A 26,040-nucleotide genomic window follows, 5' to 3' on the forward strand; every position below is an offset into this window, starting at 1 on the left:
CTAAATTCCAAAATATTTACCTTTTTTTGGCACAGTTACTCTGCTTGAAGTAGAACTATTCATAAAGAACAGAGCTTCTATTTTTAGCAAATCTAGAGACAATATGTTACCGTAGCCTCTAGCACACTCACAAGCAATTTCATTTATCTGTGATGAAATAGTCTCGACCTTCTTTTCTGTAATTAAGAGACATTTCATGTGAAATTTTTGCAAATCGTTCAGCTAAAGATATATGCAATTTTTTTGAATGATTACACTGCTTAAAAACGTACAGTACCTATAACGTTCCGTGTATTTCGCATACACCATTTCGAATGCAAAATGTATTTTGGGGTGGGTTGGAATACACATGCATCTTTATTGCTTAGTTTTTAGTAATTGATGGACATAAAATCGTGGAGTGGGTGATGTGTTTTATCTAGGAACCTGATTCAATATTGTGACTTTATGCCCCTATACGGCTATAATCAATAATGTCCCTATAATGGCATAATATTCAGATCCATATTTCAGTAAATCGCCCTTGCAGTCCAAGGCACGGCAAAAGCTACTTCCTTGGATTCCTAGAGAGCACACCGAGTTCTTTCGACACACCAAACCTCCAGCAACCTGGGAAAGCCCCGCTTGCTTTGTTTTGGTTTGTAATAGAACTCCTGCGAGCACTGTAAGAACGGTCAGTTCTTAGTGACATCTTTATTGACGTCTTATGTCCAAACCTTACATCAAACTCTGCACCTTTCAGGTATAAATATACCAACGCTGCCTTAAGCAAACACATGGTGGTGATTCTGGAGCAGAGCAGCTAATCTACTTTCCGAGAGCCCAGCAGAAGCGAGGAGCCCACGGACGCTGCCCCGCCTCTTTGACGCACTGAGAAAGACGCTGTTTTTTCTCTTGCCGAGAAAATCCAGCTCCGGCGTTTCCAGCCTACCCTTGCGGGTGACTGGGATATCGAGTCCTGAGAGAGAGATACCAGACATCCTACATTCTATTCCCAAGGTACAGTGCTGACTAAACCCTTAGAGAGAATTCTTGAACAGATCTTTGGCAACCTAAATTAAGTCTAACATAGTCAGTAGAGACCTAGAAGACCTCAGTCCTACGTCTAAACTGCTGTTTATGTTATTCCAATGCGCAGAGCCTATATGGAAAATAGGAACTACAGTACAAGTTATCTTGCCTGCACAAGGTGCGACTTCCTTCTCTGGAAGCATGTTTGAGGCGATCTGCATTGACGTAGCACACACTTTACTCTCATGTTGTTATACATAATCACAGCAGTATCAGACCTGGATACTGAACAAGGGATGACTCCTGATGAAAATGTTCACAAACATGAATTTCCAAAGCATTTTAGGCTGTGAGAAAGATGGAGGAAAATGGATGTCCCTGGTATTTGGAGAATGGATGGAGTGCTTTAAACTGGTCATCTTGTAAATTATATCACAGTAGGTCTCAATACCCAAGGAGACATTAATCAAAAGGGCATTCTGGAATGGTTATTGTTAGATGTGCTGGATTTGGTAAAGACAAATGTTTTTTGCATGTACACTAGATAGATCCTTTAAGGTGGTAACAATTAAAAGGGGGAAAAAGTGCTTATAATTAGGACTCCCTGTTTTCCGTTTTTACTAATTTTTACAGATTTACAGACAGAAAACCATTTATTTTCCTGTCTGTTATTATTTTTATGTTAGGATAAAAATGGAAATTGGGTTGTATTTTGAGTGATTCTAAAAGCTGTCAATCATGACTACCAGGCCAATAGCTCTGTCGATCAAAAGGTAAGGAGGGTAAATAAATGGAGGAATTTTAGAAAAGAGCCTAAAAATAGCAATCGATATACACAACCTTGCTATTAAAATGTGCATGTTTTCTTATAAGAGCATATTTTCTCATCTGATTGTAGAATTATACTCATTTCGATTTTTTGTTTTTCGCAAAACCCAAAATAAATATGGATAGATACAGATACATTTAGCAAAGATTTAATATGGATAAATACAGACGGAAATGTCAAATAAATAAATACCATAAAACCGGGAGCCCTACTTATAATATAGGAAACCCTGATAAATCCTCTCTTAGTGTAAACAAAATAAATTATCAGGGTGCCCTGCAAATGTTTCATGTAGGAGATAACCCACTTTAGGGAGATGAAAGAACTAAAATCAAATCCTCTAATGCTAACTCCTTTCTTTAGATTTTCCAAAAAAGAATGGTTACTTTCACCAACTTCCAGTCACATGCTTCGTCATCCGGTACCTCCTTGCTAAGATGCATGTAGTTCAGTCTTGCAGAGTGTATACACTCACTCAGTTGATACATAACAATGAAATCCATGAATAATAGGGGTTCCTCTTGTGGTTCCTCTTGTAGGGGGACCCTAGTGGATAAAAATACATAGAAGATGGCCACCAAACGGAATATTTATTGTAGATTGCTTCCTTGCATGAGTCAAAGCAGAAATCCTATAAGGGTGTGAAATTAAGTATTTTATCCTTATGCTTCACACATTTTCCCATAGGCACAGGATGGGTAAAACCCTTTATCACAGCAGGCTGTTAGTGTAGTCAACCTATTACTGCAATTAATTAAGCCATTAAATGGTCGAAGTTATTTGTCAGGACAAATCTCTGTCCCTAGTCATGAGATACCAGCAACTGGGAGGAGGTGAGAAGGGGAGTGGGTGAAAAGGGGAGCAATAGTACCCAGACTTACCAGCGTGAAAGCCTGTACCATGACATGTTAAGAAACAGAATTACAAATTCATTCACATGGTTCCCACATTAATCTCATCTCATATATTCCCCATGCCTTCACATGTGGTCCATCAAAATGTATTGACTCATAGAGAATCAATAACATGGCCTCAGATCAGTGCTGGTTGTGGTCTATATTGCCTCCCACACACAACAAGAGTATCCCATCTCTGCACATCCTACACCTAGAGCCACTGCAAATCATGTCAGGAAAAACTTCTCAGGTCTTACCAGGCATAGAATTATGATTCACTGACTAAGAGGACCATAACTCTTCTAGTGGAGTGTTACGGTTGTAATGGCAAATCATCTGTAATCTTAGTAAAAGCCAGTCATATTTGAGCCCTATAGCATATTGTTTTACCCTCTTGTCATGTGCAGCTAACCGCGCTCCCTAAGTTGCTCTGTGGAAAACAAATTAAGGTTTTTAAGGTCCATCTTTTCAGTCTGTGCCTCACTACTACTGTATGTGAGTGTGGTGTTGCATGCCCTTGTATCATTATGGTGCTACATGCCATCCCGCTGTAGTGTTCTGGACTCTAGAATCGGAGGGTATGTGGTCTAGATATGCATGTTTGCAAAACCGATGAAGGATGGATGTACACCATGATAATCAAACAGAGCCTTGACCCCTGGGGCAGAGACATGTTGTCAAAATACCTATGTAACTAAATCCCCTTGAGGGATGAAGCTCTATCATGAAAACCAGAACCAAAGTGGTTGGCTCATAGGAGTGTTAAGAAAAATACTAATTAAAATTGGAAGTCCTACCAAGAGAGTCATTATGTTAGACCACGAGGTGCTGTCAGTTAAGGGGAAGTCACTTCAGTCAGTCATTAGTAAGGAATTAGTTAGGTTTGAGCATTGTAGGGGCACCAGAGGGCCGGCGAAAAAGATGGCCACCTGTTAACAGAGCTCTGGCGATCCTGAGCATTTTTACCTTCCTCTTGCCTCTTTCAATCTAGGAGATGCTTACTCTACCAACTGGGTGCGCTTGGAACTGCTCTGAGTGTACTGCAGCATCACCTCCCCAGGTTATTGACACCGCAGGGCCGCCATGTGTTGTGGCCTACTACAAATGGAAGATGTGACAGACTTGCCTGCATTCTTCCGGCTCTCCTGGGGCTATCCTTGCATGCTGCTTCGCCTGCATTCATCCGGCACTCCAGGGGGCTATCCTTGCGTGCTGCATCATCCCACCATTGGCAGTTGCCCGCTGGGACAGTCTTCGCCATTCGCTTTGCTCACCCCTGTCAGGCCTTGGATTAGGGCCTGTCAGGGCTGATTACCACAGTCATGTGTCCAGTCACCTTGTTGCCCGGTGGTTGTCTGGTGTTTGTAGGGTACCTCGGCTGCAGCCTTACAACTTTCGCCACATCCCACACTGCACAGGCTGAGTCTCGGATCTCTAATTTAGAAGACTCTCAGCAGGAAATGGAACATGGTCTGATGAAGTCTGTGCGAGAACTCAAGTTTATAAAAGCTAAAAACTAGGGGCCATATTATCAAGCAAGGGTGATACATTATCGCCGCTTTTATCGGCAGGAAACTGCCGATAAAGCAGCAATAATGGGCTTGATAATATGCCCTTGTGAATTCCCATAGAAGCCCAGGTTCTGATGTGAAGATGGGCTTCTATGGGAATTCACAAGGGCATATTATCAAGCCCATTATCGACGCTTTAGCGGCAGTTTCCTGCCGATAAAAGCGGCAATAATGTATCGCCCGTTCCTGATAATATGGCCCTAGGATCTGATAGTCAGATCAAGCTGTAACAATGTGCACTTCAGGGGTTCCCTTGACGTGGAGGTTAATTGGTGCCCTAGGGTTAAGGGTCATCCTTGTTTGGGTGCTTTTTCTTTTCCCTATCTTTATCTTTATAATTTCTTAGTTTATAACTATGCATTGGTTTTTCACCATGATTTGGGACCGGCGGGATGGGGAATGTTTCTTCTTTCTGTTTGTTCTTGATATTTATTATTGGTTTATAGAGTCACTCACATGTTCATAACTACATGTTTTACATTTCAGTTGGTACATTTACTTATTGGGGGTGCGGTCTGTTCACCTCACAGCAAACCTCTGTTCCTTTTTGCCTATGTGCTTAACCCCTTTACCGGGGCCCCGATTTTCCCGTAGTGCGGCACTTCCGTAAAACGGGCGGGGCCGCGTCGGCCATTGGCCAACGGCAGCACTGGAGAGGTAGTGCTGCCATCGGCCAATGGGCGACGGCAGCAAGGAAGGGGTTAATTTACTGACATAAGATATGCAGGATATAAATAACCCTCCCAAGGCCAGACAGGTGTTGGCATACTTAGACCATTAAGAACAATGGGGTCATCCTGTTTCCCTCAGAACCTGGGTATAGATATATAAAGCTACAATTGGTGTTGGGTAAGCACTGAAAAATACTTTTTAGAACCTAGATATTCCTTTAAATGCACAATACACATAAAAGGTATACAATAATTATGATTAGCAAAACTAGATACAACACACCTACAACAATTTACCAAAAATATATATGAATTAATTTTTTAATAGAATTTTTTATCTTTCACATAAAGATCTTTACAAAATCAATTGATGTGAGCTGTCAGACATAAACCACAAAAATACTATACCAATACAAAAACAATTCAATAAGTGACTGGGTAGTAAAATGAATAACGTATCAAATTCAAACAAAACAAGACAATGACATAAATTCCCTGTCCTTCTCTGGTCTTGTCACTATAACATGTACTATCATTTAATACCTAGTTATAGTGAACCTGGACATGAGCTTTTTTTACGTCGACGTACCAACCCTCTAGATACATGTGTGTGTAGATACATCAAATATGGTCTTCGACAAAGCAGCCTAATCACAGCATATGCGTAAAGGAAAGGAAACTCCTGTTAGTGTGGTGTGCGTATTGATAAAAATAAATGTTATTTAGAGAGGAATCATACAAAGGGACTACTCACCCTAGTCGTTCAGTAAGCGAGTGAAAAAATGAACGTCTCCGAGCCCGGATGGAGCGTGACCAAGGGTGAAGAGCTTTCTCTTATGCATCCTCGTCAAACATAAAATTAATCTGAAATGGTGAAATTACCAATTTTGAGTGAACAATACCTATGCGTGACAAGACTATTTAGGTTCTGAGACCCTTATCAAGACTCAGCTAGTGGCCTGCAGTCTTTTTTAGGGGACAAGACATGGAGCTCGAACAGAGAGAGGGGACAGAAACAAAATTGGGGCAGACCCAAAGGATGGAACAGGGGTGGCAACAAGCAAAGGGGGAACAAAAGAGTGAGGTTTGTTGTATGAGTGCATTTGTTTATATTCCTCTTTTGCCAAGACTTGTAAAACTGCCTTCTCCAAAGTATATACTTAAGGACCTAACCCTTACCACACTGGGTGGATTGCAAAATTGTATTTCTTTTTCATTATCAATTTTTCTGAAATCGCTAGCGAGGTGTTAGCATCAGGAAGATTTGCTCTTTGTTCTCTCATCTGATTAAATTGGGGTATTTTGTGTCCTAACCATCCATCGAGTACACTAATACCTAATTGTGCTTTTAATTTAAAGGGATGCAGTTGGTTTCCCAGTGTAACTCTACTGCTCACTACACTAATCCTGATTTTGGTGTGTTTTGCAACTGAGAGGCTAAATTGGGTAGGACACACCTCCCACCTGCTCACCTTGAATAGGAAGTAGTGCAAGGACGTGGACAGGAAGTGGCTTATGTCGACTCCGTCTAGTTTTAGAAAAAAGTCACATCCTAAAATGTGGCAACCAGTGGGGGCCGCTATGGCTCATGAGTGGCGGGGCACGCGCGGGGGTTAAGAAGATGGGGGTGTCGCAGGGGAGGGTGTCACACGGAGGGAATAAAAAATATAAACCTATTTTAATGACATGTTCCTCGTCTCTGCTCCTGCTCTCCTGCCACCGACTCCAAGAACAGGAAGCAGGCAGCCAGGTTCTGTCCCCCAAACCAATTCCAACACTGTAATGCAGCTTTGTGATTGGTGCTCAGTCAGGGGCTGAACGGGTAGGCATGTTCTCCATGCAGGCTGTAATGCAGCCAGCATAGAGAATGGGAAAAGTGTGCATGACTGGTTTGGATGGCTCAGGAGGGCTGACCAAACAATCATTGCACACTTAGGAATAGGCAAACCACTCCTCCCCTGCTCCAAGAGCAGAATAGCCCACCCGCCCGCCCGCAAAGCACAGGACATGAAACATACCCAGCCCGTGCGGATTGCCCGGTGCCCGCTACAGCCAGTCCGGCCCGGACTGGTGGCAACCCACAGTTTTTTATGGTTTAAAACTAAATCTATGCACAGGTGTTCTCATTTCAGTTCGGAAGCCAGTGTTTGCTTGCCCACATTGTAAATTTGAAATTGTAACAGATCACCCAAAGGATCGTAGAAATGATTTACCTATCTGTGTATTTTTTATGTTGTGGACTGTGCCATATAGACGTCCAAGAGCTTTATGCTAATAGGAAGTATTTACAAGGGAAGGCATACATTTCCTTGGATAACTATTTCCAATGGTTGGTATCTAATATGTACAGATTGCATAGCATTTTCAGATGCCATGTAGTACATTGGTATTACAGGTTATTGTAGTTTACAAATATCGATTTAATATTATCATTCTGTCCATTCCTGTTGATTTTTTTATAAAGATATTTTAAAGTTGTGGACATTTCATTTTGTGACTAACAACAATTGATGCATATAGTTTACAGTTAAGTGTCATATCTCCATTGTCTGGTCTTGACAGGTCATTTGGATGAATTACAGGTATGGTTTATAATTTGGCACTGTGACTTGAAGGCATTGTCTGAGGCCGAGGGCCGTAAACCATCAAAGTCCAAAAGTGTTTATTGAGGAGTGGTTGGTGTGAAGCTTATTAGTGACTGGAAGACGAGATAGATGATGCATGTTGTTTGGTAGCTGGACTGCGCCCTCAAAGTTCATTGATCATACTGCAAGGGGAATTGAAGAAACATCACTCACCCATTGAACCTAAAGGACATTATACAGTTGCCATTTTGTTCCATATATTACCCCTCAACAACTTACATTTCCAATATATGCCACTGGCTTTGTGACCAATTAAATCACGATTGCAAACCCAGTGCCAGGCGTCACAAGCAATAAGCCTGCAAAGAATGATTTGAATTTGATGTAGGCTGGCATGGTGAGACAGTAGAGTGGTGTCTCGATGGTTTGTTGGAGGTCCTTTCCCACCATGAAGGTGGAAATGGGCGAGAGTCTGGGTGGTGGAGTGAGGGTCCGGTGGTATGTAACTGTTAGCACACAACTTTTAGCACGAAGTACTGTTACCACGCATCTATTACCACGGAGGACCCATTACCACGGATACCTTTACAAGGCATTACTCTACAACGCAGGTACTATTACAACGCATACCATGACAACGTAAGTTTAGGTAAGTTTATCTTTTTTAAATAACATTTATTAGGGGTATTGGGTTTGGGTTTTGGGGTACAGGGGTATTTTAGGTTTCAGGGTTGGGTTTGGGTTTTGGGGTACAGGGGTATTTTTAGGTTTCAGGGTTGGGTTTGGGTTTTGGGGTACAGGGGTATTTTTAGGTTTCAGGGTTGGGTTTGGGTTTTGGGGTACAGGTGTATTTTTAGGTTTCAGGGTTGGGTTTGGGTTTTGGGGTACAAGGGTATTTTTAGGTTTCAGGGTTGGGTTTGGGTTTTGGGGTACTGGGGTATTTTTAGGTTTCAGGGCTGGGTTTGGGTTTTGGGGTACAGGGGTATTTTTAGGTTTCAGGGTTGGGTTTGGGTTTTGGGGTACAGGGGTATTTTTAGGTTTCAGGGTTGGGTTTGGGTTTTGGGGTACAGGGGTATTTTTAGGTTTCAGGGTTGGGTTTGGGTTTTGGGGTACAGGGGTATTTTTAGGTTTCAGGGTTGGGTTTGGGTTTTGGGGTACAGGAGTATTTTTAGGTTTCAGGGTTGGGTTTGGGTTTTGGGGTATAGGGGTATTTTTAGGTTTGGGTTTTGGGGTACAGGGGTATTTTTAGGTTTCAGGGTTGGGTTTGGGTTTTAGGGTACAGGGGTATTTTTAGGTTTCAGGGTTGGGTTTGGGTTTTGGGGTACAGGGTATTTTTAGGTTTCAGGGTTGGGTTTGGGTTTTGGGGTACAGGGGTATTTTCCGGTTTCAGGGTTGGGTTTGGGTTTTGGGGTACAGGGGTATTTTTAGGTTTTAGGGTTGGGTTTGGGTTTTGGGGAACAGGGGTATTTTTAGGTTTCAGGGTTGGGTTTGGGTTTTGGGGTACTGGGGTATTTTTAGGTTTCAGGGCTGGGTTTGGGTTTTGGGGTACAGGGGTATTTTTAGGTTTTAGGGTTGGGTTTGGGTTTTGGGGTACAGGGGTATTTTCAGGTTTCAGGGTTGGGTTTGGGTTTTGGGGTACAGGGGTATTTTTAGGTTTCAGGGTTGGGTTTGGGTTTTGGGGTACAGGGGTATTTTTAGGTTTCAGGGTTGGGTTTGGGTTTTGGGGCACAGGGGTATTTTTTTATATATATATATTTAAAAAATAATAAATAAAAATTTATATAATTAATTAAAATATTTAATAATAAAATAATTATTAATTAATTTAAATATTTAAATTATTATTAATTACATTATTTTAAAATATTATATACTTACCTATACTTACGTTGTAATGGTATGCGTTGTAATAGTACCTGCGTTGTAGTGTAATGCGTTGTAAAGGTATCCGTGGTAATGGGTCCTGCGTTGTAAAAAATGCTTGGTAATGGTATGCGTGCTAAAAGTATGCGTGGTATCAACATATATCCGGGTCCGATGTAAGCTGGAAGAATTACATTCAGAGTGGGAGGCTCAGCTGGCAACCAAGCAGTCTGAATTTTCTTTAGTGTGTATTTATTCGAGAAGAAGTCAAGATCTACATGCAATTCAAGGAATTTGGTGCATTAGGGAATGTGGAGCTAGCACCCATCAAGAGTGATGTTCAATTGCAAAGCCTGAACCTTCCACTCCATGGTGCTGCCTGAACTTGGTGTTGGTCAAATTGGGTTACAGAAAGAAGAAAGACATCCAGATTTGATTGGAGCTTTTGCAGACCTGTAAGCTTAGGGTGTTCTTGGCCAACTGCATTATGAGGTTAGCATGGATACCAGCAATGTCTTAATGATGGGAGATGCCATGTTGGACAAGTAGAGCCCCAAATGTACCTTGTATAGCTTGAACAACATAGATGCAAGTAGTAAGCCCTGTTGGACATTTGAGACACTAGAAGAGGCTTAAAATTGATGATTCAATTTTGATTTGTGATATCTGCCCAAGAGAAAACACACCTAGCACAGCGTCTGTGATGACAATACATATGTAAATAGTGTCAAGGGTTTGATGACTGACAATGATTGAGGCAGTTGGCAGGTTTAGAATAACTTTAAGTCGGGATTCTCCATTGCTGGTTACATTAGGATGTCTTTGAGTACCCTATGGTAGCAGTAATAATGCCGCACCAGGGATATACACCAGGGCCATACATTTGGATATTGCGATTGAGTTATCTAATGCAATAAATATCACTCTTTATTTTGGATGGAAACCTCACTTTCTGTGACATCCTTAAAGTTGGAGGAGGTGGTAGTTGGTGTCCCATATCTTGCCAAGAAGTGCCATAGAATGCACTGACATCCTCAGACTTGTCATCCTGAACACTTTTCTGAGTATTTCTCATCCCAAACATAAAGCCCAAAAATGTCAACACTTTATGCTACCATCTCTATTAAGGCAAGCCTTCACCAACCCACCACCCTATGTATCAGTAGTTCATCAATGACCTGCCTTGAAATAAGCAAGGGCTGATCTGCTATCAGCAATTTATAGAACCACTCTTTGTGCTTTACCACTGGCAATTGGGTTACTGCCCAAAGCACTAAATCAGCTCAGGTATCCATCTCAGACACCCACTTACCCAGACAGATGCCCGTTTTCTTGCTATATCTATTCTCTTTGACTTGATGAATACCTCATACTCTTCCTCCCAGGACATTCTCCTCAGGAGTCTAGAAGTTGCCACTGGAATCTCGAACCCAGTATTTTGAGCCTTCCTGAATTACATGTCAAATTTAAGAATAGGCACAGACTTTGTGTGGCAAGACCTCACTCTGCATTCCAAACATGCCCAGATACCCTCACACCTCTCAGCCTCCCACCTCCCCTCCATATACATAAGCTGAATGAACGCAGACACATCAGTTAGGGATTTAAAACTCCAAACCAACTTTCATTCACCAGTAAGGGACCATCCCGGTCTAATACTGCAGTGGATTTGTATTAAGAGGTGTAGTGACATGCTTTGTAGTGACGTTCAGTGCTTTCCTGCCATTGTGGCGGGCGGTGCTGAGTGCACCGCCCGCCACAATGGTATGAATGCAGGATGCACCCGCCGCTGTGGCGGGCACATCCTAATCTTAGCGACGGGACCCCCGCCCTTAAGGCGGGTGGTCCATATTACCACGGGGATGGCGGGAGGGCAAAGTCCGCCCGCCATCCTAATGAGGCCCTTAGTTTTGTTGAGGAAGGTGTTATCCACTTTTGGAAATAATGGCATGACTGTAAGAGCTGATAAATGTAAATTTGGAGTAAATGAATTGGATTATCTTGGTCATACTATTTCTGATAAAGGCATCAAACCTACGTTTTGGGTCATCAGAGCGCTTAAGGAGGCTAGACCACCTAGTGATAAGGATGCTTTATGCTCCTTTTTAGGGCTAGCAGAATATTATGCTAGGTTTGTGAGTAAGTACGCTCAGGTGGTGGAACCTCTTCGCTCAAAAAGGGTCAAAGATTTATTTGGTCTGAAGAATTGAATGGTGTGTTTGAGAAGATAAAAGAGTTAGTTATTTCAGCTACAGCTCTACATGCTTTCCGGAATGATTGTCCTTCCATAATCCCTGTAGACGCTAGTATGAATGGTCTTGGAGCTGTTCTTAGTCAGCGAGTGAATGGCAAAGAACAGACAGTGGCTTTTGCTTCAAGAGCTCTGAAATCTTTTGAGAAAAATTACAGTACGATAGAGCGGGAGACTTTAGCCTGTGTTTGGGCCGCTCAAAAGTTCAAAATGTACATTTGGGGTCGTAAATTCGAAAGTTTTACAGACCACAAACCTCTTTCATTCATTTTTAATAAGGTGTCCAGTAATAATTCCATGTCAGCTAGACTGACTCAGTTAGTGTCAAAGTTACAGGAGTACAATTTTGATATAAAACACATTCAAGAAGGAAAGAATTTTCGTGCAGACTGTCTGTCAAGAATGTTAATGGAAAAAGATGACGAAGAAAACTTTGAGGAAGATGAATTGGAATGTGTGGGTGTTTTGGATGCTGTGGAGAATTGTGGTTCATTTATTTCGGAAGCAGATTGGAGGAAAGCTTGTTCGGAGGATATGATTCTTTCAAAAGTGATAGAATTCTGTAGTGGTCATTGGCCGGAGTTTAGAAACCTGTCTGGTGATTTAAAGAATTTTGCACTGGTTGCTGACGAACTTTCAGTTAAGGATGGTTTTATTCTTAGAGGGGATAAGTTTGTTCCCCCGTCTAGTCTGAGAAAAGTCATTGTTAAAATTGGTCATGAAGGTCACTTAGGGGTAACAAAAACCTGCATGAAGATTAAACAGCACTACTGGTGGCCTGGTCTAGAAACTCAAGTTAGGGGCTTAGTGGACGGTTGTGAAGAGTGTTTGCTCTCAGACAAACACTGGAAGCTTTCAAAATTGTCTTTACAGCCTACTGAGTTTCCAGAAAAACCTTGGGATAACTTTTCAAGGCCTTATCTTGTTCTTACAGAGGAATTTGGTTATCTGATTCTGGTTGTGGATTATCATTCTAAATGGATGTATTATAAATTTGTGGATTCTCCTAATACGGATAATACAAATATTTTTTGGAAGAAACTGTTTTTGTTAGAAGGTGCACCTAGATGGTTAGTTACTGACAATGGGACACACTTTGTGTCTGGTAAAATGTGTTCATTTTTGGAATCTCAGGGTGTTAAACATTTAAAAGTTGCAAGATATTCTTTCTTCTAACGGTTTAGTGGAACGTGGCAATAAAATTCCTAACCCTTTCGATGCTGATGACGAGCTCAGCTCGTCATCACCCACGGGTGGCGTGTGCTGATGACGAGCTGAGCTCGTCATCTAACGCGGAAAAGTGAAAAAAGCTGTGCAGCGCAAATATCGCCGCAGCAGCGATGCGGTTAAAGAAGGTATTCAAACAGCTATTGCAGCTGGTCTGGATGTTGGAGCATTTTTGAAACAGAAGGTGTGGAATTATACTATATATCCACATTATACTACTGGTGTTTCTCCTTTCGAGTTACCTAGGGGCAGGAAAGTACATTCTGTGTGTTTGCCGTCATGGTTGGATAATAAAGTGCCTGAAAATTCTGATGCAGTTGGCTTATCTGAGGTTGTTAAACAGAAACAGTCCGAGATGAAGAAAAGTACTGATAAAATAAGTTCTGTTAATGATTTGGAAATTTTCGAAGGGGACTGGGTGTTATTAAAAAACCTTTTACAGTTAAAAAAGGTGAGTCTCAATTTTTGATCCTGTTCAGGTATATAAGGTTAGTAAAGGCAAGGGCAGGTGGATCAAGAGACAGGTGATCAAGTTGAGAAAGGATCTCTATTCCTTAGAAATAAGAGAATAAGTAGGCAATAGGTGCACATACATTTGCCTTTGCTCTTTTATTTCCCTCAAATTTCCGATTTGTTGTACAGATCGGTTGAAATCATTCAATTACACTACAGGCAGACATTGATCAATCTGTTCAGATCGATAAAGTGGAAAAGAACTCACAAAAAGCACTTGTGATAAAACCTAAAAAGTAGTCCCACATAAACGGGAAACGGAGTGACTGTTTTTTCCCCTGCCGTCTCACCCAATCCTACTGCGCACGGTTCAAAATATGCTACTGGCCGAGTTGCCACTGATGTCTCAGAGGAGACCTAGAGATGAACTGCTCACAGTGTTGAAAGTTGCTTTTCTTTCCTTTAGCTAATAAACTGGAGGCGGACTACACTGAGGGGTACGTGGGCCAACTCACCCCCATGCAGGAGAGCTGCCTGAGACAACTCCGCCAGTGGCTACAGGAAACACACAAAGGCAAGGTAAGAGGCCCCATGTGCTCTGAATGGGGTGGGTGCAGGATGGCTGGGAGCCTCTCTTCCGAAGCAGCAAAGCTGGCCGGTGATCTACGTCATGACACAGAGCATGAAGAGCAGGCATAGGATTCCTTGCTGGTAGAGTAACAAAGTTTGAAGACTTTTTCAGCCTGGAGGGTAAGGATACGGAATTGGAGAAGGCTGGGTAGAGTAGAAATAACCGTTACAGCAGGCGTGTGGGTCAGAGTGCTGGACAGCTCAGAAGCTCTAGAGACTAGGACTGGGCTCATCGGTTTGCATCTCCCCTGCAGCTTGGGATGGGCACCAGTGATGCGGAGGACCCCACCAAGCAGTAGCCTCTGCACTCACAATCAAGCAGTACACCAACCAATCAAGACGTTTCCAACTCCAAAAGAAGAACCCCTCTCCAGTGGAGGTGGTATCCATACCCCTAGGCAGGACACCCCAAAAGTTGTCAGTTTGCTGCATGAGTATTATACATCTGTATGCCTTGAAATCTGTAACAGTGATTAAAAATAATCAAATTCCAAATAAAGTTATGCTGGCAAGAGTCTAAAACTATACACTCACCTATTTCTATATGTCTGGAGCCCTTCAAAATAAGTGGGGTTTAAGAAAGGCCTGAAACGTGTAGTCGTGGTTGGTCAGAGACACCTATTGCAATGGATTTCTAATTATTTTTTAAAAACCCATTCCAAGAAGGCTGCTGTGCATGTGCACGACTGCAAAGTGACCATCTTCTAACAATTCTTCAAACCACAAATGAAAATCCATTACCAGACGGTCACTGTGCATGCCGCACCTTCACATCAACCATCTCAAATGGCTTTTTTTCATTCTAGGTGGCCAGATGACACTATGCGGGTTGACAGTGTTTGTGACAGCATTCAACAAGCATTTCCAAAGCCAAAAGTAAAAGACGCGAACCCCGTCCTGCACTGGGAAAGAAGAATGACAGTGAAGGGAGGCAGGGAAATTATTGATAAGAAGACTGTGCATGGTGGGAGCGAGAGCTGTAGTTAACTTAGAGCAGGAGTTATAGTTACTTGAGGTAACTTTAACTATAAATGGTGAATTTCTGTGTTTTTTAGAGTTTAAAACATTGTTTCTAAACATTTCACTTAGCTATAAAGTTACTTTAACCTGTCCAAGGGTCTTACTTTCTGTCCGCCATGCGATCTAAATTATGCGGACACAAGAATTGATCTTTACAGATTTGTTCGCAAAATCAAGCTATTAAAGCATTTTGCTGGGAGTAAGACCCGTAACAACGTCACTAGGGCTGTGGCTGCAGAAGATGGATTGCAGGCACGTGATTTACCAGGCCTGGAAGCCCTTGAATCACTCAGAACGGAGCAGTCATCTTCACAAGTTACATCTGGAGGTGAGCCAAGTGGGGTGGGGGGATTAACGTCCTTTAAACCGCGCTCAACGTTCACACCTGTTATGTTATATGACAATCTTGACATTTTTCACGATGCAGTGGTTAAAGACATAAAGTCATTACATTCCAAAGTGCTCAACTCCAAACGAAAGAGATATTCACAAAATGATCAATACATGCGCCTTATCCAAAAAATCCAAGCCAACGAAAATGTCATTGTCAGACAGGCTGACAAGGGAGGGAATATAGTTTTGTGGCCGCGAAAATTATATCTTGAAGAAGCTCTCTCCCAATTGAATGATTCTAACTGCTATAGACATAGTGACATTTCATTGGTCAAAAAAGCCCAGGAGGACTTCCATTCCTTACTCATGGGGTGGAGATCTTTTGGCCTTCTGAGTATGGATGAGTTGAAATTTCTAAAAAATAATCATCCTGTCATGCCAGTCCTTTATCTAATCCCGAAAATCCACAAAAATCCTAACAAGCCCCCGGGAAGACCAATAATTGCAGCATGTGGGGGCTTGTTAGAGAAGACTACTATTTATGTGGACTCTTTCTTACAGGAATTTGTGCAGGAGCTACCATCGTATGTACAAGATTCCAATGATTTTGTAAGAAAAATACAGGGAATAGAGTGGGGTAGGGACATGTGGCTCATAACTCTAGACGTTACGTCTTTATATACCAGCATTAATCACCAAGACGGACTCAGAGCCATAGATTTCTACCTAGGACAGAGATCTATCATCATGGCTGACCACAACCGCATGTTATTATCTATGATTTCATTTTGTTTACACCACAACTTTTTCTTGTTTAACAATAGATATTACCAACAGGTCAGGGGCGTGGCTATGGGGGCCTGCTTCTCTCCCAGTTATGCCTGTCTTCACATGGGCTACTGGGAGAGGCAGGTTCTCCATGGCACGCACGCTGACATTTCCAGACAATCTATTGTTAGGTGGTATCGTTATATTGACGACGTGTTCCTTGTCTGGAAGGGCACTCGTCAGGAGGCTGAACACTTTGTTGAGATTTTAAATGATAATGACTATAATCTGCATTTCACCTCTAACATCAGCAGGGATCAGGTGCACTTTTTGGACATGACGGTAACACCAGGAGCAACTAGTCTTGAAACTAGGCTATACCGCAAGGAGACGGCAGGAAATACGATCCTCCATGCCAGCAGTCATCATCCTGCTCATCTTATACGAAGCATACCATATGGAGAAATGCTTCGTATAAGGCGATTAAGTAGCACAGAAGTCCAGTGCCAACGGGCACAGCAAGCCAGTAGGTCCAGATTCCTGGCAAGGGGATATCAGGCAGCAATGGTGGACAAAGCCATAGCTAGAGCAAATTCTATCCCACGTTGCCAGGCCCTGCAGCCTAAAGTCCATACTAAACAAACCTCCGCCAACGACCAACCAGTTAGATTGATTTGGGCCTTCAATAGGCAACAGGCCGCGCTGGGGAAGATTATTTCCAAACACTGGAGCCTAGTAAAATGTGACCCAGTGATAGGGGACAAAATACCTAGTACCCCTTCCATCACATATAGGCGAGCGTACTCTATGCAGAATGCCCTGGTCAAGTCAAGCCCTGAAATCTTAACCAGTAAAAATTGGCTTGGCAAAAGTAGGGGCTTCAGGAAATGTTCATCCTGCAAGGCTTGCCAGCACGGTGTGAACAAAACAGAGTACACTATTCCATTCACTCCTGAGGCACGCAAGATTAAACAACAACTTACTTGTAAGAGTGAATATGTGGTGTATGTGCTGGAGTGTCCGTGTGCCCTGCGTTATGTTGGTAGTACCAAACTGCAGGTGCACAAGAGGATACTCCAGCACATTAGGGCGAGTAATACCAGTGACCCGACATATCCGGTGGCCCGTCATTTCAAGGAACATCATAATAATGACAGTTCCCTTTTGCGCTACTATGCGATCGACTGTGTGGGTCCCAATAGGAGAGGAGGCGACAGGGACGGTGCCCTTAGAAAACTAGAAACCAGGTACATCCTGGATATGGACTGTCGAGCTCCGGGGGGTCTGAACTCTACAGAAGATTTTTACACATGTTTATGACAATTCCACACTGTCATATACTTCTTCTGTTTCTCCTGTTGAGCAGAAATTGCTTCTGCATTTGCTTCTGTGCTGTGGTTTACTTGTTTGTCCTCCAATTGAGATTAGTGTCGTTAATACTGTATAAATCAGAGGGTTGGATGGTTCCATATAGTGGGGTGCAGCCTAGGCTTAGGTTGCACTAAGATGTACCAAGAACTTTGCTCACTTGTTTAAGAACCTTTCAGCTCAATCTATATGAATAAGAGAAAACAATGTCACAAAGTCACTGAAAAACTAGTTGAAAAAAACTTCACATAAAAATAGTGCACTTGGTTATCTTTTTGGTATTCACTATTCACTGTGGTACATCCAATTCTGAGCTGTGGTTGGTCTAGGTAATTAAAGAGCTTAAGTGGATGGGAGCATGGCAGAGGCTGCGATGGTTTTCCCCTCTCTCTTTCGGGAGGGGTCTACTTCTCCTCTGCCCGTCCTCTATCCAGCTCGTTGCACGTGTAGACAATGTTGTGCATTTATTTTATAGGATGCTGCGATCTGAGTATTAAAACACCTTGTTGTTTGATTAATCTTGCACACTATAGATCTCATCCTAATGGAACGATGTTGTGCTCATTTGCATATTTATTATATTTGCAATATAAGGTCATGGTTTTAACATATATATATATATTTATATATTTATGATATATTTTTGTATTTATTAACTTATTGAGATGCTGTTCATGACCTTGTGTACAGAATGTATATTGTATATAGTACACTACTATGAAGTCGTATCTTCATGTAGCACATTGCACTTTTTTCATCGTTTACATCATTTGCCATTTGCACAATTGGATTTATCCAGTCATCTTTGTTAACATTATGTGTAGCACATTGCACTTTTTACATCGTTTGCAATTTGCACAATTGGATTTATCCAGTCATCTTTGTTTACATTACGTGTATTTATATGAATTACATTATGCACTTTACTGATACATTTGTCACCGGAGCGACAGGTGATCAGCCAGGGATTATCCCGAGATGTGGTTGTAAATATAAAGTCTGTTGTCAGTATTCATTGTTAGGTGCAACATGTGACCACAGACTTACCAATTGGAATGTATCCCCACTTAACACTAGCACTTTAAATATTGCCTTTTCCCAGCGTGCGTCATGTGATCAAGGCCTCTGTGTAGGCCGAAACGTCATGCTGAGTGCCGCTTCCTCGAGGGTACAATAAAGATGAAAACTGCTCACTGCACCTGAGGTCTCCGTCTTCTTTCCTGCGCAGCGGTTTCCTGCATTGGGCTCCGGGCGAGAGGTTGCTGAGGATTGTTCTATATATATATATATATATATATATATATTCATAATAAGAAGACGTGGAGTTTAAAATAGTAAATCGCGACACACATATATACACTTACTTCCAGGATGAAGGGGTAGTTGAAATTGTGCAGTCAATATTCTTGCAGGTCTAGATTAGAAGCTACATATTATGGTACTACTTCACCGTTGAGGTCCTATTGTGTTTATTGGTAATCACTTCCAACATTCTTCAACCACAAATCCTGAGACAAATCTGAGGCAAAGGCTTTCTTAAAAAAATCACTCATTAGATATTTAGAAGAGCATCAATACACTAAATTGAAAATATAATTTCGATCTAGTCAGGGCACAAAGGCGGAAAATGTGAATGTGTGAGAATATGAAATACCTGGTGATGGTTTAAAAACGAGGGGTGGGCATAACTTTTTTAATTCTGTCTAAGGTAATTACTTGTAATTACTTCAAAAAGTCTAGTAATTCTGCGCAAATACCTGAGAGGGGTAGTCCGGCATTTAGTGCTATTTTCCTAATCCAAAGGGGGAACAACCTTGACGACGCAACTTTTACAACGCAGTGCCTTTACAACGCAGTGCCTTTACAACGCGGTATTTACAACGAAAACCATTACAACGCATTGTGCTGGGGGGCGCTCTAGGATAGGGAATAAGTTTAATTTACTATCCAACACCTTCCCTAGTGTCCACGGGGACTGGTGTTGGAATAGTAAATTAAACTTTTCACTATCCAGCACCCCAAAGCACTATGCGTTGTAAAGGTTTTCGTTGTAAATACCGCATTGTAAAGGCATGCGTGGTAAAAGTATGCGTTGTAACGTCATACATCCAATCCAAAGTGCACCCTTCTGTCCAAAATGGGCCCTAGGAAGCAATTTGCGCTTAGTAAATAGCACTAAATTCTACAGGACACAAACAGCTGTAGCAAGCATTCGCTTGATCTATCTTTGTTTGTTGTTCTAGCACTCCTGCAGTTGGATGTTTGCCTCAAATTACTCTTAGTTACTGAAGCTGGCATAATCACGTATTTCGATATGTCCATATCACAAGAGTAATGCTTGATTACTAAATTACTCAGATTACTCCAGCGTATTTGGAATTTCACCTAGGCCTGATGTTAATCCCAATACAATGTCAAAGACTGAGTAAATATTCAAGGTTTATGTTAGAAAATGGAAGAGAATCTGAGTAATATTTTGGGTCATTCAGAGAACGTAAAGGAACATATTGTGCCTGTAAATGCCTAATGCAGTGTCATAGATACTTTCAGTAATATGTCAAGTAAAAAATGTGTTTTCCGTGTCATGTATTGTATCCTGTTAAAAATGCTAAAATAATTTTCTCTACGGTAGAAGGAGAGATGACTCCTAAAAGTTTGTACACAGTGTTCCTCTAGACAATATAAATCTATAAGTAACTAAATTCATTGAGTTGGTTGGAAATACTTAATACAATAAATCACTGTAATGCACTTCCTGGTAGAAGGAATGAATGTGTAGAGGATTCAGAAGGATGAGCCTTTTTTCTGAAGGCAAAAGGGTTGATTTCAGTGCAGTTGGTCATAGTGACCATCTTTCACACTTGTTGGTCTTGTACTGCAGAACAGCTGGCTTCTTTGTAGTGCAATGTTTTTGGAGGGTCAATGGTTTCTGTTGACTAAGAGGAGGACAGAACCTGGGGTGTATTGATTATTTGGCTGTTGAAGTGATTTTGGACATTTTTATTGATGTGCAATTTGTAGGTGGGATGGGGAGTCTTGAAGAGAATTTGGGCTACAGGTAGACAGTGTAGTCATTTCAAGGTGGAGCTGATGGAGTCCCATGGGAATTTATTTTATTTTGTTTTTTCTATAACTGAGCAGTCCTCTGAGGGACAAGGGAGATATGTCTGAATAGGCGGTTTAATTGTGGTATATGCTGACCATGGACATGAGGAGTAATTTCTGCATTCAATGTAACTACAAAGCTTTTAAACTTGGAGCTGGTAGTGACTGATAGGCCCTATATGAGAGGCACAGTTTGGATGGATGGAAAGTTGTAGGTGAATGAATGAATGAATGAATGATTACACACTTGTATTGTGCATGGCTACCCTTAGGCATCCCAGCGCATTAAGTATCTAGTCATTCCTCCAACTCAGGGAAACAGAAACGTTTTAAGCTGTTTCATGAAGGCAAGGTAGTTGGGTTCCCACAGAATGGCATCTGGAAGCTGGTTCCAAAACTTTGAGGCTTGAAGAGAAAAACAACGGCCACCCATCCTAGTCCTCTTTATCCTGGGGATTGTTAACAGCTTCTTGTGTTTTGATCTGAGGGTCCGTGGGATTTGGTGGGGCCGAAACATAGGTTGGAGCAAGGCAGGTCCAGAAGCAGAGATAGATTTATGGTGGATGAGTCACTGAGTATTTTGCATTTGTGAAACGAGGCTGACCCAGGATGAAGCAACTTATTTTATTCAAGCTTTCACATTAACCTAAAAAATACATTATTGCCACTCAGCATTTGTTCCACTGTCTAACCAGTTGTCAGTTTCCCAAGCATACGAGCGACTGTAATCATTCATCAAATCATCTCTCAGGGATACTGATTCCTGATTATCAACATAAAGAAAATCAGGCAGCATATCTCATTTCATGTTGCAAAGTTTCCAACGGATACCCTGGTTTTCATTACGTTGGATTACAGCAACTACTTAGAGGTGAGACACCACAATATGATACCAGTTCTTTGACCAAATTCATGAATGTCATTCCACAAATATTCTATGATCTACTGAGACATTTATCAACCTCATCGTACAAACACAAGGTTGGATGCAGTCAATTAAGATTCCACAATAGGCCTGGGTGTAATTCAAACTAAGGGGTCATTTACCACGTCTACATGGGTGGTACAAAATGATCCATGCCAGCATCACAGGTGACATTTTGTACTTAAATCAAATAAAGAAAACTGGTAATTCCTTCATGTGACTCAGTGTTAAGAATTTTAAGGTGCCCTGGAAGTCCCAGTGAGGGATCATTTAAAGCTTGAAGCCCAGTCAGGGCTGCAGGAGGCTGGATATATTCTCTCAAATGTCATCCTCTTTCATTTGGTGTGCACAGATTGAAAGAATGGGTAGTACTCTGGCAGGCCTAGGGTGAGGATCAGGGAGACCTTGTTTTGGGCGAACTTTCACATAGTGCCCGGGATGGGGACCTGCAGATCCAGTAAGCCTCGCCTGCTTGCCTGGTATAAGAAGCTAAGACCAAGCTCAGACCCGAAAAGCTAGCCCCTCACCTCCGGGCAATCTTTATAGACAGCAGGGAAGGGGAAGGCTCCCAGAAGACCATAGGGTAGCCACCATTGTAGTTATCCACAAGGAAGGTAAACCAAAGACCAGCTGTGCCTCCTACAGGCCGGTTACCCTCCTCAATGCAGAACCCAAAATCTTAGCAAAACTTCTCGCAAATCGCTTAGTGAAAGTAATCGGCAGACTAGTGCATCATGAAGTCCCACTCGCCAGCTTCGATCGACCAACCACGCCCTCGCCGTCGTTCCCCGCATCCACAGAGCCACCACAGGAGGAAGGTCCTTCTCCTACCTGGCCGCCAAGACGTGGAACTCCCTCCCCACCCACCTGCGCCTGACCCAAGACCACCTCGCCTTCAGGAAGCAGCTCAAGACCTGGCTGTTCGAGCAGTAGTGGACCCCCCCTTCCCAAGCACCTTGAGACCCTCCGGATGAGTAGCGCGCTATATAAATGCCTTGATTGATTGATTGATTGATTGATGATCAGTCAGGATGTATGCCGCACCGAAATACTGCCTTAAATCTACGTAGGGTGCACAGGGTGCTGGGGAGAGCTGCTACCATCCAAGAGGCGGCAATACTAGAGTCATTGGACACCACCATGGCATTCAAGATGGTTGAATGGCTGTATCTCTTTGTAGTAGTCACCAAAATTGGGTTTGGGCCTAACTTTACTAACTGGGTTTGGCTACTATATTAGAAATCGATGGCACAGGTGGTAGTAAATAACAGGAAGTCGGCAGTGTTCCAACTGAGCCTCAGGACAAGCCAAGGGTGGTACTTGTCCCCTCTCTTGTTCGCTCTCGCCCTTGAGCCTCTGGCGGCATGGATCTGCAAAGACCCGATCATCCGAGGTCTGTGCTGGTACCCTGACTGGGAGGACAGAATCTCCCTTTATTCAGACAACATCCTGCTATATTTGGCCTCCCCGAAAGTATCCTTAGCATGCGTACTGGATATTCTGGCAGTATTTGGCAGATATTCAGGGTTCACAATAAACTGGAGTATGTCCCTTTTTTTTGTCCTTAAGGGAGAGCCGCCTACCCCACCGCTGAATTGTCCTATACAAACAGGAGCAGCAGGCTTTAAATACCTTGGTATTTTCATCTCACTGAGTCAGTCACTTCGTTTTACCCAGAATCTACTGCCACCAATACAGAGGTTGAAATGCGATATAGCTAGCGGGAAAACACTACCATCCTCATTGCTGTGCAAGGCAGTCCTCTTTAAAATGATGGCGTTACCCCGCTTCGTGTACGCTCTACAGAACTCCTTGGACCCAGTCCCTAAGGCATACTTCCAAGAAATTGAGGGCCTACATAGGGACCTATTGTGGGACGGGAAGCCCAGAATCGCATTGACTAAACTCACCCTAAATTGGTATGACGGGGAGATTAGCCTCTCGGATATCAAAAAATACTATTGTGCGACCCAGCTCACACCATAAACCAAGGCACCTATGGCCGTCCTGATGACTCGGATACGCCATGGATAGATGGCTTTAGCTGGGAGGGAACCACAATAGAACACTCTACTCCCGACCACGGAGATACTCCTTGACAGGAGCGACTAACCACTCGGGCCAGATATGGCATGTAGTGAACAAACACCTGGGGTGGGACCATAGGGTCACGCTGGTAACCCGCTTGTTGGACTCCAAAAAGCTGGGGAATTTGTGGGGTAGGCAGGGATTTGATAAGTGGGATCTCATTGGGATCACGCAGATCAAGGATTTGTGGGTCAAAGACGAAAATGTACCGCTTGTCTCCCTCCAACAGCAATATAGCTTGGCAGAAACGGAGAGCTTAAGATATTCCCAGATCTGCCATGCTTTACAGACCCAACTTCCCAAGAAATCCTCCCCCCCCCCCCGGAAGTCTCTCCCTTAAAGGATAGACTACTGGACGGCCACCTACCCGAAAAAAACATCTCCCTGATTTACAAAAAACACAGAACAATAACAAGGGGGACCCACTTCAGTCGCTTAAAGAAAAATGGATACAGGATGGAATAGAACTCGATGAGGAAGAGTGGCAAGAGGTGGTGTCTTCCCCGAAAGAGGTGGCAATCCAGGCTAGATTGCTCTTAGTCCAACTCAAAATTCTCCATAGAATCTACATAGCGGGACCGTGTCCAGTCCGCATGGGTAGAGCAGAGAGTGGGGAGTGTAGGCACAAATGTGGAAAAGACGGCACCTTCATGCACATCATTAGGGAGGGTGACCAAATACATGCCTACTGGGGCAAAACACATCTCATCCTAAGTGAGGTACTTACACTTGAACTCCGTCCGGAGGCTCGAAGGTGTCTCCTAAATATATGAGAGCCTACGGACCTCACTTCTTACAACAAACTCTGGGCAACCCTGGCAGTGATGATAGCGAAGAGAAATATCGCACAAAACTGAGTAGCCCTGCAGTCGCCCAGAGTCGGGACCTGGAAAGATGATCTAGACTAGTGCATGTTTAGAGAGAAGTCAGTCTACATAGCTAGAGGGTGTCCTGGGAAGTGGGACCGGGTTTGGGGCCCATGGAACACCTACCGAGGCCATATTAGTACACTAATAATAAAGATCCCCCAAACCCCTAGTTTGTCCGCACAGTGTATTGTTGTATGTATCTATGTCATAATGTACCCAAGATAACAGAAATGTACTATGTCTCCTCTGCACAATATGCATGTTATGTCGATGTTATAAAAAGATTTTTTTTTTTTTTAAAAGGAAGCTCCGACCAGGCCTGAGCTCCTGCTGGAACAGGAGTGAATGCTCCTAGCCCTGGACTCCCTTGTCCAGCCAGCTGTGTCACAAAGGGCCTCGGATAGTGTCCTACTGGCTCAGGGAAGTCTCCGGTTCAGAAGCTCTGACCGTCACTAGAACAGAGGCCCGGAGGGACCTGGGTGGAAGCCCCAGGCCCCTGGCAACCTCCACTGGCCTCCTGTGTAGCTAAGTGCCTGGGACAGGGTCACAAAGGCTTAGGGAAGTCCCACCTGCTTGTCCAGATTCAGAAACTCTGACCTAGCCCCAAGTCAGCGCCCCTGTGGGCCCTGTTGTGTAATACATTGGCCTTAGGCTCTGTTCTGGGGCCCCAAACGAGGAACCACAGGCCTGGGGATGCCTTCGTAGCTTGCCTGGGATGAGAAGGTCTGACTAAGCCCCAAGTCAAAGCTCTGGCGGACCTGGGGAGAAAACAACAAGCCCTGGGCTCTGTTTCCTGGCTTGCCATGTCCTACAGTATACCAGATGGGAATCTGCCGGCCAGGGAGGCCTCCCTTGTTGCCTGGGATAAGAAGCTCTAAACGGGCCCTGGTCAGAGCTACGGCTGACCCTTGGTTGGAAGCCCCCGGTCCTTGGCTCCCTTCACTGCCGTGCCGTACCAGCCTTGTCACTTAGTGTACAGGATGAGGTCCTGCTGGACTGTTCAAGTTCAAGTTCAAGAATTTGTATAGCGCACTACTCACACAGAGGGTCTCAAGGCGCTTGAAGGAAGGGTGGGTGCATTACTTATCGAAAAGCCATGTTTTTAGCTGCTTTCTGAAGGAGAGGTGGTTCTGTGTAAGGCGGAGGTGAGTGGGGAGAGAATTCCAGGTTTTGGCCGCTAAGTAGGAAAAGGATCTTCCTCCTATGGTGGATCTATGGATGCGCGGAATTGCGGCGAGGGCTTGATTGGATGATCGTAGTTGGCGGGTGGATGTGTAGAAGGACAGTCGTGTGTTGAGGCATTCGGGTCCTAGGTCGTAGAGGGCCCTGTGAGCGTGGGTGAGGAGGCAAAACGTTATTCTCTTGTTGACGGGGAGCCAGGGGAGGTCTTTCAGGTGACCGGAAATGTGAGCTTGACGGGGGATGTTCAGTATGAGTCTGGCTGAGGCGTTTTGGATGCGTTGGAGTTTTTTTTGTAGTTTGGCTGTGGTTCCGGCGTAAAGGGTATTTCCATAATCCAGTCGGCTAGTAACCAGTGCGTGTGTGACTTTCTTTCTTGTTTCGGTGGGGATCCAACT

At 43.3% G+C, this 26,040-nt stretch overlaps 1 protein-coding gene across 1 annotated transcript in view; it reads left to right on the forward strand.

Annotated features, from left to right (window-relative positions):
• LOC147685430 (SEC14-like protein 5) overlaps positions 1 to 26,040 on the forward strand; it is a 1,171,342-nt gene that overhangs the window by 588,575 nt on the left and 556,727 nt on the right. Inside the window, exon 7 of the mRNA XM_086941333.1 lies at positions 13,824 to 13,936. Within this exon, the coding sequence (XP_086797459.1) occupies positions 13,824 to 13,936 (113 nt within the window). The remainder of the gene's footprint in view (positions 1 to 13,823; positions 13,937 to 26,040) is intronic.

This window comes from Lissotriton vulgaris, chromosome 10 (genome assembly GCF_964263255.1).
Source record: "Lissotriton vulgaris chromosome 10, aLisVul1.2, whole genome shotgun sequence".
Lineage (NCBI taxonomy): Eukaryota > Metazoa > Chordata > Amphibia > Caudata > Salamandridae > Lissotriton > Lissotriton vulgaris.